The 15,447-nt window shown below is 53.8% G+C and overlaps 1 protein-coding gene across 4 annotated transcripts; it reads right to left on the reverse strand.

The window, feature by feature from the left end:
- Positions 1–506: 506 nt before the first annotated feature.
- On the reverse strand, positions 507–9,051 carry Erf (Ets2 repressor factor). Of its 4 annotated transcripts, none has more exons than XM_030242129.1 (4): positions 8,980–9,051; positions 4,035–4,269; positions 3,581–3,696; positions 507–3,478 (listed from the first exon to the last, which is right to left on the reverse strand). In XM_030242129.1, the coding sequence occupies exons 2-4, from the start codon at positions 4,064–4,066 to the stop codon at positions 2,196–2,198; spliced, it is 1,431 nt and encodes a 476-aa protein (XP_030097989.1). In that variant the 5' UTR covers positions 4,067–4,269; positions 8,980–9,051; the 3' UTR covers positions 507–2,195. The 4 variants fall into 4 exon arrangements, with proteins under 4 accessions (XP_030097989.1, NP_034285.3, XP_030097990.1 ...); NM_010155.3 differs by lacking the exon at positions 8,980–9,051 and adding an exon at positions 8,526–8,705; XM_030242130.1 differs by lacking the exon at positions 8,980–9,051 and adding an exon at positions 8,320–8,463.
- Between the last annotated feature and the right edge of the window lie 6,396 nt (positions 9,052–15,447).

The raw sequence follows: 15,447 nt of genomic DNA on the forward strand, positions 1-15,447 counted from the left end.
TTGGCACACAGCAGGTCAGGTCAGTCAACAAATCCCTCTTAAAATCTGCTTGGGGGTGGGGGGTGCGTGCAGGAGGTGAGCTGGTGGGACAAGGATGACCGATTACTTTCCAAGGTTTCTTTAAGATTTGGTTTTATAAGCAGAGCAGTGGTGGCGCACGCCTTTAATCCCAGCACTCAGGAGGCAGAGGCAGGCAGATCTCTGAGTTCGAGGTCAGCCTGGTCTACAAAGTGAGCTCCAGGCCAGCCAGGGATATACAGAGAAACCGGGTCTCGAAAAACCAAAAAAAAAAAAAAAAATAGTTTTATTTATTCGGGCTGGCAAGACGGCTTGGTGGTTAAGAGAGCTTGCTGCTCTTGCAGATGACCTAGGGTCGGTCCCTAGCACCCACACGGCAGTTCACAACTATCTTTCTGTCCTTCCGGAGCATCTGACGCCCCTTTCTCACCATCTCGGATGCAGGTGCACGGACATGCATATAGACCAAACATTCATATGCATCTGTGTAAATTTCTTAAAAAGATCTTTATTAATGCATATATCTGAGTGACTCTATGCCAATTCTGAGTGGTTGCCAGAAGCTGCCTCCCCTGGAACTGAAGCTGTGAGCTGTCACGAGCCACCCCACATGAGGTACTCTGCAACAGACGGAGGTTCTCCGAAGAGCAGAAGCACCCTTGAACACAGAGCCGAGCGTCTCTCCAGCCCAAGGGCTGCACTTCAGGACACTACAGGCCTCCCGGTCAAAGGATCCCAAGCAGAAGGCTAACATCGCACACCTCCCTTTCACATGGTCCTGGCCTTAACTTTGAACTTCCTACCTCAAGTGCTGGTGGGATTACAGGTGTGGACCACTAAAGCCTCCTCCGAGTACATTGGAGTAAGATGGGGAGGATTCAAAATACGGGACCCTTCCTTCCCTGGGGAACCGATGGGGGTGTGGCTTAGCAGTCAGAGCTGGAGGGCAAAAGCAATTCAGGTAGGAGAACCAGGAACAGCAGGGCCTTGTTAAGGGTCCTAGAGGCAGATGGGATGATAAGGAACCAGTCAAGGAAAGACAAGACTACGGAAAGCCAGAAACCTTAATCATCAGCTCTGAGGCTTGTGACATCTCAAAGTAGGCCAATAACTCCCCAGGCCTAGTTGACCTGTTCAGGTGGAGTCAGGCCTTCTGGCCACAGATGGGAAGCAGGTGTCTAGACCTGTCCAGAATTAAGCCAAGTCTCTGTTGATACTGTGGCTGCGCCCAGCACCTAGGATAAATTACCACATGCAAAGGTCCAAAGTTTTATTGTTTTGAATACATTCTCCAGCAGCCCCCTCACGTCCCACCCCACCCTCCATTCCCAATACAGAATAAGGCTTGACCGCAGCCCTCCAGGCCACCCCTGGGGCCCCAGCTAGGAGGCAGAGAGGGGCTTCCAGTTTGGTTTTGAGAGACAACCCCCCCTTCCTGTCCCCTGACCCACCTGCCCATGGGCCAGACCTAGGAGCAGCAGGGGGTGGGCGTGAAGGGACTGGACCAGTACTGGGTGGTGTAGGGAACAGGCACTTGTAGAGATTTGTGGCCCACAGGCGGCACCCCTCACCTTCCTCTGCCTCCCACCCCACCACCCCCCACAGAATTTTTGGTTTATAAAATTTGTCCCTCCTGCCCCTGCTGCAACCTTGTGGGGTATAAGAAACCCAGGCACTCACAGCCCCTGGAGGGGCAAGAAAGGCAGGGTTAGGGCTGGGGGAGGGGCATGGATTGGGGTGGGGGAGGACAAGGTAAGAGGCAGAGAAGAGGGAGGGGGACAAGGCTTTTCTTCCTACGATTGTAATAAAAAAGTTCCTGGGTTTGAAGGCCAAAGCCTCTGTTCAAATAGAAATTCCCAGAATGGAGGTGCCCCCCCTTAACACCCCCCTCCCACCCCCCACCACCACTTTGCCCAGAACTTAGAAACCCAGATGAGGAACAGATTAGCCCCCAGCTCTGGGCACCCACCCACCCTACCATTAAAAAAAAAATTCAGTTTTATACAAAATGTGGGGGAGGAGAAAGGGAGGAGGCAGGGAAGAGACTAAAGAGAGCTGTCCTCACCTCCGGGACTGGGGGGGGGGGGGGGGGGGAGGCGGGGACGGGGCGGTTAAGGCAGCAAAAGCTCAGGGAGTGGGGTGGTGGGTGGGTGGGGGTGGGCCCGTGCCCACAGCTCTCAGGAATCTCGGTGCTCCAGGGAGAGTTGGGCTGTGGCGTGCTGGAGGTCAGAGCTCACCCGTCGTGGGGTAAGGGGTCCCCCAGACTCCCCAGGGCCCACGTCCCCACGCACCTTCTTGTCCTCACCCTCATCTTCAGGGCCCCCAGACAGGCACCCGCCCCCCTCCAGGCGACAGTCTTCACTCCAGCGCCGCTTAAAGCGCAGTTTAAGGGGCATGCACTGGGCCACCCCCGGTGCCTCTCCGGGCTCTGGCTTGGGGGGTGCAGGCGGGGCACGGGGAGTCTTGAACACCTCCCCATCTTCCTCATCTTCGTCACTGATGTCAGTCACCTCCACCTCCTCCGACTCTCCTTCTGAGATGGGCTCCACCTTAATCTGGGGTGGTGGCGGTGGGGGAGCTACTGCACCTGCCCCCTCAGCCAGTCCACCCGAGCCACTGCCACCACTGCTCTTGTCAGTGCCTCCTAGAGCCTTCTCTCCAGCTGCCCGCTGCCGGCGTCCTAGCGGGGGTGGCTGCAGCTTAAACTTGAACGGGGATGAAGAGGAGGAAGAGGAAGACGAGGCTGAGGAGGGGACCGGCGGGGTCTCCGGTGCCATGGGCGGCAGTGGGCACTTGTCAGGGCGCTGAGGCTGGGGCACCACCAGCCCTGGGTAGTGCAGGAAGGCGCGGGGACTGAGGTGGTAGTTGTAGACGCTTTGGGTGTGGGCCTGCAGGTACCGTTTCATGTCCTCAGGACTGAAGGAGAAGTGGGAACCTCCCCCTGAGCCACTAGGGCCCCCACCACCACTGGGGTACATAGGACTCAGCGTGGGTGAGGGTGTGTAGGCCAGGTGGGTGGGAGTCATGGGCAGAGCTGGGGAGAGCTGAGGGGGTAGAAGGGAGCCAGGCCCAGCCAAAGGTGACACAGGGAAGGGACTCAGGGGTTCAGGACCACCCCGGGGCCGAGGATAGACACGGAAGACACCAGGGTCATGCGGGAGGCGGGCCAGGGGGGGCCCTCGGAAGGCACCCAGCTCCGGAGGGCCAGGTGGTCGTGCCCTGGGGTCCTCTCCCAGAGGCTCCTCCAGCTCTGAGGTGCCATCACTACAGTCACTGACTGAGCCTCGGCCCAGGCGTCGGGCAACCACAGCAGAGAAGAGAGAAGAGGATGATGAAGAACAAGCCGGTGGAGATCGGGGATCCTCAGTGGGGGACAGCACCTCAGAGGGTGTTGAGGGAGGGAAGCGGAAATGGCTGCCGCCTGATGGCACTGGTGGGGCGCTTTGGGGAACTGCACCCCCTGACAAAAGAAGGGAGAGTAGGCATCATGTTCTCTGGTCTCCTCTGAACACAGAAAACCCCACCTCTTCACCCTCTTCTGACACGCAGGCCACACACTCACCAGCCAGCCCCATATCGATGAAAGGGTAATTGACCAGCACCAGTTTGTTGAAGTTGAACTTGTAGGTGAACCGTTTCCCCTTGGTCTTGTGTAGAATGCGCTTGTTGTAATAATAGCTGTGGGCATAAAACACCATCGGGCCATCAAGCCACCCTCCACAGGACCCAGGCACCATGACACAAGGCTGGGTCTCATGCATAAAGGGTACCCAACAGCCGAGAAATCAAGTAACCAGGAGCACACTAGAGTCTCCAGCTACATTTCTTTGCCTGGGACACCTCTGTATGACCTATGAGTTCACAAGACTGGCAGGACTTGCCCAAGGCCCAAGTTGACACAGCTAGACCTAGCAGAGCCAGCTAGACATCAAACCCAAAACCTGTCCTTATGTATCAAGAATTTCCAACCATAGGGACCTGCCACATGTCCTCTGGGGCCCACAGCCCCTTCTCACCGCAAAGCCCGGCTCAGCTTGTCATAGTTCATCTGGGGTTTGCACTTGCGGACCCCCCAGAGGCGAGCCACTTCATCAGGGTCCTTGATGACAAACTCCCCGTAGTCCCCCTGCCAAGCGATGACGCCCTGGTACTCCTCTTTCCGAAGCAGCTCCAGGATAAAGTGCCACAGCTGGATCTGCCTGGAGCCAGGGGATGACTCCGGTTTGTAGGCCCAATCTGGGAAGGCAAACCCTAGGGACAGGAGACAGGGAGTTGCCTGGGGTCAAGATGCCAAGGTGGGGGCTCTGGCTCCTACTGGAGTTTTTATGTCCTGCCCCACCCCTCAGTCTTCCACCATCAGGAAAGCCCTTTTCCTCAGCCAGATTAAGACCCAAATCTGAGAGTAACCGTATGGGCATCTGCGTGAGGGGCCTAGACAGGAGCTGGGAGGAGGGGAAGCTGGAGTCGGCTCCAGCGACACCGGGAGAAACAGGAAACCAACGGCGGCGGGTCCCGGGGCCAGTGCCAGGGGGCCAGGCACCAAGCCAGGATGGCGGGCAGGGCTGCCAGTGAGGGAGGGTGAGGGGCAGAAAAGGGTACACGTGGCCAGCAGGATGGGGACACAGCCCCCTATGTGTACCCCAACTTCCATTCAGAGCTAGCAGTGCCCCTCTGCTTCTGTGGCCCTCCCCTCAGAAACATGTATGATCTTTCTCTCAGGTTATAGAAGCTCCTACTCCCACCCAGGACTGGAGAGTATTTTTTTTTTCTTAAAAGGACCAGGCCGGGTGGGGTGGCTGGTTGACGATGAGGTCAGCGCTTGCACACACAGAGGCTTCTGTCTTCCCTTGAGAGTGAAACCCAGACTGTCTGAGAGCCCCCCCAACCCCCACAGCACTGGACCCTCTGAGCCAATAATGCCCTCCTCAAGTCCACCCTTAGGACCTGGATGGAGGGAACCCAGCCCAGACAGCCCAGGCAGGCTCAGGACTGTCATCTTCTTGCCTCTTCTGCCTTCTCATCCTTGGCTAACTCTCAGCCCACCTGCTGGCCCGCCCCCAGCATTAACCTTGGGTGGAGGTTGGTGGCGGGCTGACTTGGTCCCTGGAGGGGGTGGGCAGCCTGGGGTGGGGGGGCTGCGGTTGTTGTCATTTCCCAAACCCCCGGGTAATCAGGGGCCATCAATAATTCAGCACTAGGCAGCCGGTAATGGAGGGGTGGGAGGAGGGAAAGGGGAGGAAGGCACGGAAGGGGGGAGGCAGATCAGGGGCCCGGGAGCCACTATAGAAGGAAGACCAAGGTATATGGTTAAAAATGGGCGGGGTCCAATTCAAACAGAAAGCAAGCAAGACTCTGTGCGAGATTCAGTCTCCCCGAAGCCTCAACCCCCAATCTGAAATCCAAAAGTGGTCCTTTTCCTCCTTCAGAAACCACCTTTCCCAATGCATAACCCAGTGTTCCCCTGAACAGGCAGGCAGTCGAACCCTGGGCTAGGTAGAAAGGGATGGCCTGCTCAACACTCCTTAGTCCACATGCCCCATTCAGAAATCCCCATCTCAAACCAGCCAGCCACTGCCAGGTTCCAGGACAGGGCTTCCAGCTGTGTAGGATGTTGGGCCCAGAGTCCTGGCCCAGCAGTCCTCGGTGACAGCCCCTGACAACCCCTTCTAAGGACCCCAGCATCCACAGCCTCATCCTTCTCTTGAGAACCCAGCTGTTCATCCCAGCATCCTTGTCCTGCTATAGGGAACCAAGGCCCTGCATTATCCATTAGGGTCCTGAGGTCTTTGGGAACCCAAGTCATCAAGTCACCCCTCCATATACCGTGGAACTACCTCCAAAAAAAACTCCTGGCTCCCTTCAGGGCACAAAGCTCCACAGACTCTCTTATCTCAGTTCCAACCTGGCTCCCTGTCCCAAGAGGGGGGCTAAGGCCCCTAAGACATCAGTCCGGAGGTGGAGGGGTGTACTGACTTCCACCCTCCCCCCAAAATTAAAGCCACCCTTCCCAGCCCACCAGCCCCAGCCTCCGTGTCCCGGTAACCAGGCAACGTGTGTGCAGCGACAGTCCTGGGAGCGGGGGAGCAGGAGGCTAAAAATAAACTTTGCAGAAGAGAGGGAGTGAGAGAGACTACATGCAACACAAAGGGAACTCGGAAAGGAGGTGGGGGGGCTCTGGAAAGGCCTAAGCACGCATTCTGGGAGCTGTCCCAGGCCCCCTTGCTAACCTCCTTCCTGGGAAACACCACCCCCAGGGCCTGGACCCTGGCTTCTACTTCTGGCAGAGACCCCTCCTCATGCCCAGGCCCACCCCAGCACCACCCTAGTACCGGCTTTCCTCATCGGACACAGCATACACGAGGGCCTGTTCCCAGCTTTGGGGAGGGGACGGAGTGGGGGTGACGTCAGGGTGTCTCAATGGGGCTCTGTTCCCCAGGCCTTGGAGCCAGGAGCCAGGCACGGGCAAGGAGACCATGTGTGTGTTGTATACGGGTCCACGTGCTTAAATCACGGAAACACCAGCTCTGCAGCAAGAAAGCTTGAGGGTGCAAGACCTCTCGAGCATGGGGGTCCAGTGAGGCTTTAAGAAAGCAGCTGCACTGAGAGAAGGGCTCCAGAAACGCAGACAGGGTGTAGAGGTAGCTGCAGACAGGAAGGACATGATGGCTGGGTCCCAGAAGGCACACCTGGATATCCCAGACTGTGCAAGCCTGGGTCGGGACATAAGTTCTGGGAAACAATCCCCAACTTAACATGACTGCCTAAACTTTTTATGGGAATATAGGGGTCAGATTGGGGGGGGGGGGTTTGAGGAAAAATACATCTGCCTCCCGGGGGGCCTCAACACCTCCCCCACTCCAGGCAGACCTCGATGGCGCCAGAGCCGGGAAGAAAACAGGAAGTGGGAAACAGCCACGGCGGAGCAGAAAAACGCCGGGATGGAGGATCGGATGGAAGGGCTAGCAGTGGCCAGCAGTCGGAGAAACAGACCGACCTCGAGGCCGTTCTGGTCTCTCGCCTTCCCTTGAGAATCTACACATGACTGGGACCCCAGACAGGGTTGCAGTGGCCCTACAGGTTCCGTCAAGCCAAGGCCCGTAACATAGAGGGAAGACAAGGCGGGGTTGTCTGGGCGCCTTGGTCCCCTCCCCGGTGAGGCGAGGCTCCTGCTGCCCCCAGGGCCCGGCAGCTCACGAGCCTGTGGGAGTCGGGGAGTGGGGAGTAAGTGGGACGCACGTGACTGACCCTATGGCACTGCACACCCCTACCCCACTCCCGACCCCCTTCCTTGGCCCCAATCCCCTGGCGCCGGAGCCCTGCTCCGAGCCCTTTAAGAGCCGCCCCCACCCGCCGAGCAGGGAGGTGGGGTGGGTGGGCCGGTCGGGGCACACACCCGCACATAGGAGCCGGAGCCGCGGCCGCCGCCGGGGGAAGGAAACAAGTTTGAACAGCGGCGCCCGGCCCCCTTCCCCCTCCCCTCGTCCCCGCCCCGGGCCGGATTCCGACGGGGCAGACGGGCAGGGGGCGGCGAGGCCCCCTCCCCCCGCGCGCCCGGGCGCAAAGTCCAGCCTGTGCGAGCCCGGGGGCGGCGGGGGAGGGGAAGGGGGAAAGTCCGAGTGGGAGGGGGGGTTAATCCTGCTGCCCCCCGCCCGGCGATGGGGGGGGAGGGGAATCCTGGCCCCTTAAGGAGGAGCAACTTGGCGGGGAAGAGAGGGGCGGAGGGAAAAGACGGCCCGCTGAAAGAAGCGCAGGATCGGGGAGGGGGAAGGACGAAGGGAGAGCCTCTGCATTCCCCCCCCCCCCCCCATCTTTCCCACCCTCCTCAACTCCCAGCCTCCGCCCGCGCCGGAGGAGGGTACCCAAGTCTCCCCTGAGCCACCTTAAAGCCGCGCGTTCTAAGGTCGGAAACAAAAAGTTCCTTTTTCGAACGTTCGGGCTGCGCTTTGGAACTTTGCGACTCAGTCCGGGCGGGGGAGCGAGGAGACGGACGGGGGAGGGGCGGTGCAGCCCGGACCCCGAGTCCCGTGTTCCCCTCTCACGCCCAGCTCCAGGCCATCCCGTATCCCGCTCACCGGGTGCTGGGCACGCGCTGCCGTGAAGGTCACGGGCCGGACCGCGCAGCGCAGAACCGAGCATAGCGGGTCCCTGTACAGAACCCCCACCTCGCACCGCACACGTCCCGGCCCCCGGAGTGCAACGTGACAGAACGACAGGGAGGGGACTCTGCCACCCCAGTGATCCCGGGAGAACCCAGGTTGCCGAGTCCGGGAAGGGAAAGCCCAGCACCCGCAGCACCCATACCATTCCGAAAGGATCCACAGAATTGGGGCTCCCAGGCAGCACCCCAGCTCGCGCCTCTAGAAGCAACAGGTCTCGAGTGCTTGGGGGTCCCCAAGAACTGGGTATCAATCGGGCTCCCCAGAACCCCTTCAGCCCCCACCCAAAGTTTTCCCTCCCGGTTTCCCGGGGCAACAAGTCTCCCCCACACGTGCTGCCCCCGCCCCCACCTGTGTCCGCCGGGGTCTTCATGCTGGGGGGCCCGGGGCAAGGCGCCCCAACTCCGGGCCGCTGCTCCTGGCGCCCGCGTTGCCCCGTCCCGTCCCGCGCCCGTTGGGACGCCCTCGCCGCCGCACCCGGCCTCGCCTCTCAGAGCCTCTCCCCTCCCCGCCGCCGCCTCCCGGGTTAATATCGCACTCCGGGGCCGGGACGCCCACGCCCCCCGGCCGGCGACGTCACCGCCGCGTCGCCATGGAGACACTGTGCCCGCCCCCTCCCGCGCACTCACACACGCTTGCCGGCGCGCAGCCACTGAGGACCGGCCGGCTCTTGGCTTAAAGGGGCCGCGCGGCGGGGGGGGGGGGGGGGGGAGGAAGGGCAGGGAGGGGCTGGGGAGGTCCTGGGGGTCACGACCCTTCTTGGAGGCTCTAAGTCAGAAGAACTTAAGTCTTCAGCACTCAGTACCTGCTGCCTCTCTTCTGCCCTTTCCTGGCTCCAGAGTTTCTTTTGGGACCTTTTTGGAGGAAAGGAATTATATGAAGGGGGACGATCAGAAATTTTTGTGGGGAAGGGGCAGAGTCTTCTCCGCAGGGGGGCGGAGTCTGGATCTTGGAGGATGATCAAGAGCACAGCCATTTCCCAGCCTGAGTTTACCCAACCCCCTCAACCCCGAGCCTGAAAGAGGGCAGCTGTCCAGGGGTGGGGTGGAATGGGTGGGAAACATTTCCCAGCATCGGAAATGGGGAGGCGGCTGTACCCTCGACTCCTGTGGAGATGGGGTCTTGGCCTTCCTGATAGACCCAGTCCAGCTGGGGAGGAAGTGACCAGAATGCATTCGGGAGCCCCCACAATCACCACTGTCCCTTAGGCTGCAGCTGTCCTGGGAACGCGGCCGGAGGTACCCCCACCTCCACACTGGAGCAGGGGGTTCCGGAGATAGTGCCAGGATGCTGGGGGCGACCCAAGTCTGAACAAATGTGCTCCGGAGGAGCATTGGGGGTCGCCAGGAGAGAGGAAGACAGGGCTTAAGACCAAAGGCCCGAGCGTAGGGGAAGTGTTAAGTCTGTGTTCGCTGCAGCAGATAGGAGGAATGGATGGAGCCTGAGGCTCGGGAAACAGGAAATCGGGGTACCGATCGGATGCAGGTAGGCAGCCTGCTACTGGGTAGAGGGGAAGCAGAGCTATATTCTCATAAACTAAACCTAAACAGTCTCAGGGAAATAATGAAAAATAAACCAACCGGAGTTACCAAAGGAAGAGATAGGGGACTAGGAGACTGAAAAGATGATGAATCAGAGCCGTGAGATGCGGCAAGCAAGAGGGAAGGCCTATCTGGCTCAGGCTATAGGTGCTTAAGGCTTCAAACCCAAACTTCTCCGTTGTTGGGTTCCTATTCAGCCTTTAAACCAGCTCACGGGTGCTAGAGAGAAGTCTCATGCCTCCTCCTTAGGGAGACCATGGCCTCCAGGGAAGTGTCACCCCTTTGGGAATTATGTAACCTTGCCTACGGACAGTGCAGCTCCCCACGGATATTGTAACCCTCTGGGAGCAGCGTGGTCCAGCAATAATCATCATTGTTACAATAACAGCTCTCAATTCTTAGTGCTCACGATGTGCCAGGCTGGGAGCCAAGCATTGTCTGTAACATCTTCATACTCATAAAATCCCAATGAGGGGCCTGCTATTGTAACCCCTACCACAGATTAAGAACCAAAGGCTCTTTCTTACAGGGGAAATTAATCTGCCAAAGTCCTATAGCAAGGAAGTGCTGGGATCAGTATTCAAGGCCTGATCTGTACAATTCCAGTTTTGCCATTGTACTTCACTGTTTAAAATAGATCCGTAACACACCCCATGTCCCCATTTCCTGACAACAAAAACAGACTTGAGTGGCAACCCTACTTCTCCTACCCACTCTCTTACCTAAAACAACGGAAATCACCTCTTTAAGCCTCGTCTGTAAAAATGGGGCTATTTTTTAGGCCCTGAAAGATAAAAGATTATTATTAAAAACTGGGTTGTGGTATAAATGTACAGTAATAGCCAGGTGATGGTGGCGCACGCCTTTAATCCTAGCACTTGGGAGACAGAGGCAGGCGAATTTCTGAGTTCGAGGCCAGCCTGGTCTACAGAGTGAGTTCCAGGACAGCCGGGGCTACACAGAGGAACCCTGTCTCCAAAAACAAAAACAAAACTAACTAAATAAATGTACAGTAATAATTGGGATGGGGTAATAGCTCAGTATCTTTGGCATGCTTGGGAGTCCCTGTTACACTGCCAGCACCAATAATTAATTAAATAAAGCTATGCACACTAGCTCACTCCTGTAATCTCAGCTCTCATGCTGAAACCAGAGGACCGGTCCATTTTAGAGCCAGCCTGGGCTACATGAGAGTTCAAGGCTAGCCTGTGCTAAAACATGAATCACTGTCTCAAGAAACCAAAATAGGGAGGGTAGAGAGGTGGCTCAGCAGTTAAGAGCACCTCTTGCAGACAACCCTAGTCAGTTCATAAGACAGTATTTTAGGCAGCTCACAACTACCTGTACCTCCCACTCTTGCCAAATCCAATACACTCACCTATCTTCAGCTGACATTCACATTCACACACACACACACACACACACACACACACACGCATACACATTTTTTTTTCTTTTCTTTCTTTTTTCTTTTTTTCAAGACAGGGTTTCTATATATAGTCCTGGCTGTCCTGGAACTCATTTTGTAGACCAGCCTGGCCTCGAACTCACAAATCCACCTGCCTCTGCCTCCCAAGTGCTGGGATCAAAGGCGTGCGCCACCACCGCCTGGCACATTTTTTTTTAATTGGGTATTTTTTTTTTAAATCTTGTCTTCTTGATTTATTCTTCTAGCTGGTCTAGAACTCACTATGTAGAACAAACTGACTTCAAACTCACAACAATCTGGCTGCCTCTGCCTCCTGAGTACGGCTGACATTAAAGGCAGCTAAATATTTTATTTATTATCTATTTATTTATTTATTTATTTATTTATTTATCTGAGACAGGGTTACTCTGTATAGCCTTGGCTATCTTAGTACTCACTGTGTAGACCAAGCTAGTCTCAAAATCAGAGATCTACCTGCCTGTACCTCAAGAGTGCTGGGATTAAAGGTGTTCTCCACCACTGCCCAGCTCAAAATATTTTTTAAAATAACAAAATAAATATACAAATAAAATTTAATTTATAGTGGTAATAAATATAAAGAATAAAAACATGTATATACATGCTTTATATACATGCAAATATATATATATATATATATATATATATATATATATATATATATATATATATATATGCAGAGTGACCATCGACCTCATTGATGTGAGCACCCTATGCCTTACAGACACACAGAAACAGATGTCACTGGCTCTGTGAAATTGATGATGTATCCTGGAAACCCTGGTGTCTGGGTGGCTGAGACAGAGTATCCTAAGTTTAAAGCCACTTTGGAATATATAGCAAGACCCTGTCTCAATCAAACAAAAAGGTGGGTATTGATTAACCACCATGCCCATTGTTGCACTCTTGCAATGCACTAAGTTAAGTCCTTTTAAAAATAACTATTATTATTATTATTATTACTATTATTTTCTATGTACTGTGTATGTTGACTGCATGAATGTCTGCGTATCACATGTGGCCTGGTGCCCAAAAGATCAGAAGAGGGTGTCAGATACCCTAAACCTAAATCCAGTCAAGGATGGTTGAGAGTTGAACGCTGCCCTGTGGTTGCTGGGAATTAAACCTGAGTCCTCTGGAAGAGCAGCCTTTGCTCTGAACCCTCAAGCCATCTCTCCAGCTTCAAAAAGTACTGCTGGAGTAAAAGGGGTCCAGGCCATGCTAAAGATGTAGCTCAGATACTCTAGTGCTTACCTCTCATGCAAGAAGTCCTGACCCAAGGGAAACAGGAAATGCATCCACGTGCAATTCCTGCACATGGGAAGTGAAGGCTGGAGGATTGGAAGATCAAGGTCATCTTTAGGTAGATAAGTGATTTGAGACCAACCCAGCCGATCTTGTAGTCACATCTATGCATACAGACAAAAACTGCAGATGTAATCTGAGTTCTTGGAAGGCTGAAAGCTGGAGTTTAGGGCTAGCCTCTCCTACAAAGCAAGCGGAATTCTTTCAAGTCCAGCCTGAATTGCAGGAGACCTTCTCCCAAAAGTAAATACTCAAGTGGCTGGTGAGATGGCTCGGTGGATGAAGATACTTGCTTGCCACTAAGCCTGACAACCTGAGTTTTATCCTGGGACCCACATAGTGGAAGGAAAAAATGTCAGCTGCTAAAAGTTAACTTCTGACATCTACATACATTGCCACCGATTCGGGCATACATATATACAATACCTGTGGAGTATGCAGAGTTTCCTTGTGTAGCCTGGCTGTCCTGGAGATTGCTCTGTAGACAAGGAGAGAGAGAGAGCTGTCTGTCTCTCCCTTCTGAGTGGCTGGGATTAAGGGCATGTGCTGCCACCGCCTAGCAAAGAGAATGGAGCCGGAGGCTGACAATTTTGTTAGGCTTTTTGTCTTCTGCGGTAATTTATTTATAGATCTTATTGTAACTTCTTTCTCCAACTCATGTGACTGCCATGTGGTTGAGTCTCAGCCTAAAAGGTAGTAAAGTGGAGAGACACCGACATAGTCAAATTTATAATCAAATTTGGTAGTGGTCAATGGCCATCTCTTGCCAGGAGGCCATTGAGTGCTGGTGAGCCAAAGGGTCCTCAGATGCTTCACTGGTACCCTGGACCTCTCATGGGCTTGGCACACTTTGTTCCATGACCATCCCAACACAGATAACATCCTCTTATTGTCAGGGCATAGCCAAGAGCTAGCTGGGCAGGGTGGTTCACACAGGTGAAGCTTAACAGCTGAGAAGCCGCCGAGGCAGGAAAACTACCACAGATGTCTATACAGTGACTTCAAGACAGCTTAGGATACAACTGGGACTCTGTAAACATAGATCAAATCAGGCAAACAAACAAAAAACACACGTGTTGGTGGCAGCAGAGGGAGCACAGGTCTGGCCTTTAATCCTAGCACTCTGGAGGCAGAGGCAGGCAGATCTCTGTAAATTCGAGGCCAGCCTGATCTACAGAGCTAATTCTGGCCAAGGCCACACGGAGAAACCCTGTCTTAACAGATTTAAAAAAAAAAAAAAAAAAAAAACGGGGCTGGAGAGCTGGCTCAGCGGATAAAAGCACTGACTGACTCCAGAAGTCGAGAGTTCAATTCCCAGCAACCACTGGGTGGCTCACAACCATCTGTAATGGGATCGGATGCCCTCTTCTGTCATGCAGGCATCATGAAAATAACACTCCCATACATAAATAAATACATCTTTAAAAGAAAAACAACAAACAAGACCAAAAGCAGGAACTCTGTACATGAACTCTGCATGTAGCCTACACTGGCCTGGAAGTATCCATCCAGGGCAAGATAGACACTACCAAGTTCAATGGTTCCAAGGTAATACATTACTCAAACACTGCATGAGCCACTAGATTCAGACTCTATGATCACAAAAACAGAGAAAAGAGAGAAAGACATATTAAACCCAGTGTGACCCACAACACTGCAGACCCTACGTAAATGGTGAGACAGACTGCAAGCAACAAGCTCCTGACAGGATTCCTTCCTTAGTGTGATTTATCAAGCAGAGTGACTTCCACATCACTTGGATTCCTTGGCCTTTGTATCAACTCCCATAACCTGGAAACAGTGTAGACGATCATGTAACGAAGCTCACTAGAAACTGTGTGCTTCCTGACCATAGAACCCCATGATCAATATGGCTAAGTGGCTTCAGGACATTGTACTCCAACATGGACAGCACCACCTACCTACTGGGCAGACCACCAGTGGTAGTAACACAGACCCTGAACTGTAGAGAAGTTCTCTTATAAACATCACCTTTCAATAAAAAAGCAGATGGCCAATGAGCTGAGGCAGGAAATAGGAGGTGGGACACTGGCAGGAAGAGAAAAGATTCAGGGCAACAGTGTGAGGCACAAGAGATTTACCTGGCAAGATAGATATAACGAAACAGAGGCAATGTAGGTTAAAATAGATGGGTTATTTTAGTTAGAATCTAGTCAGAGAAGAGCCTAGCTATATGGCTAAGGTATTTGTAAATACATTTTAAGTCTGAGTCTTATTCTGGGAGCATGAGGGCACCAGACCTAACTTTTACACTGAACGTCAATCAACAATGGCCCCAATAAATTCCAGTGAGAGTGTAGCAATTTAATTTCAGTTTTGATTAATAGCTACCCCATGTACCAGCTAAATTCCTTGGACCTTTGCAGATTGTATTTATTTTATGTCTCTGAGGACGCTGTAGCTGTCTTCAGACACACCAGAAGTAGGAAGAAGGCATTGGATCCCATTACAGATGGTTCTGAGCCACCATGTGGTTGCTGGGAATTGAAGTCAGGACCTTTCAGAAGAGCAGTCAGTGCTCTTACCAGCTGAGCCATCTCTCCAGCCCTCCTTGGGCCGTTGTAACCACACAATTTTATTTTCTGTTAGTCTCTAACAATTTCAGTTCTCCCGTTAAAGGTAACCCGACCTCTCTTCTGTGTGCACATAAGTTAAGACACTAGGATTCCCGGAGAAGGTGAAATACCTGCCATTTCAAGTGAGCTCTCCCATACAGGAGAAGGAAGTATGGTGGGGACATAAAATAATTCACACACTGAAGAGTTAGAGGCAGGAGGATCAGGAGTTGAAGGTCATCTTTCTCATATATCCAGTTGGAGGTCAAGAATAACATGGACAGCCAAGCAGTGGTGGTATACACCTTTAATCCCAGCACTCAGAGGGCAAAGACAAAAGGGTCTATGAGTTTCAGGATAGCCTGGTCTACAGAGAGAATTTTAGGACAGTCAGGGCAAACACA

Source organism: Mus musculus, chromosome 7, assembly GCF_000001635.26.
Source record: "Mus musculus strain C57BL/6J chromosome 7, GRCm38.p6 C57BL/6J".
NCBI lineage: Eukaryota > Metazoa > Chordata > Mammalia > Rodentia > Muridae > Mus > Mus musculus.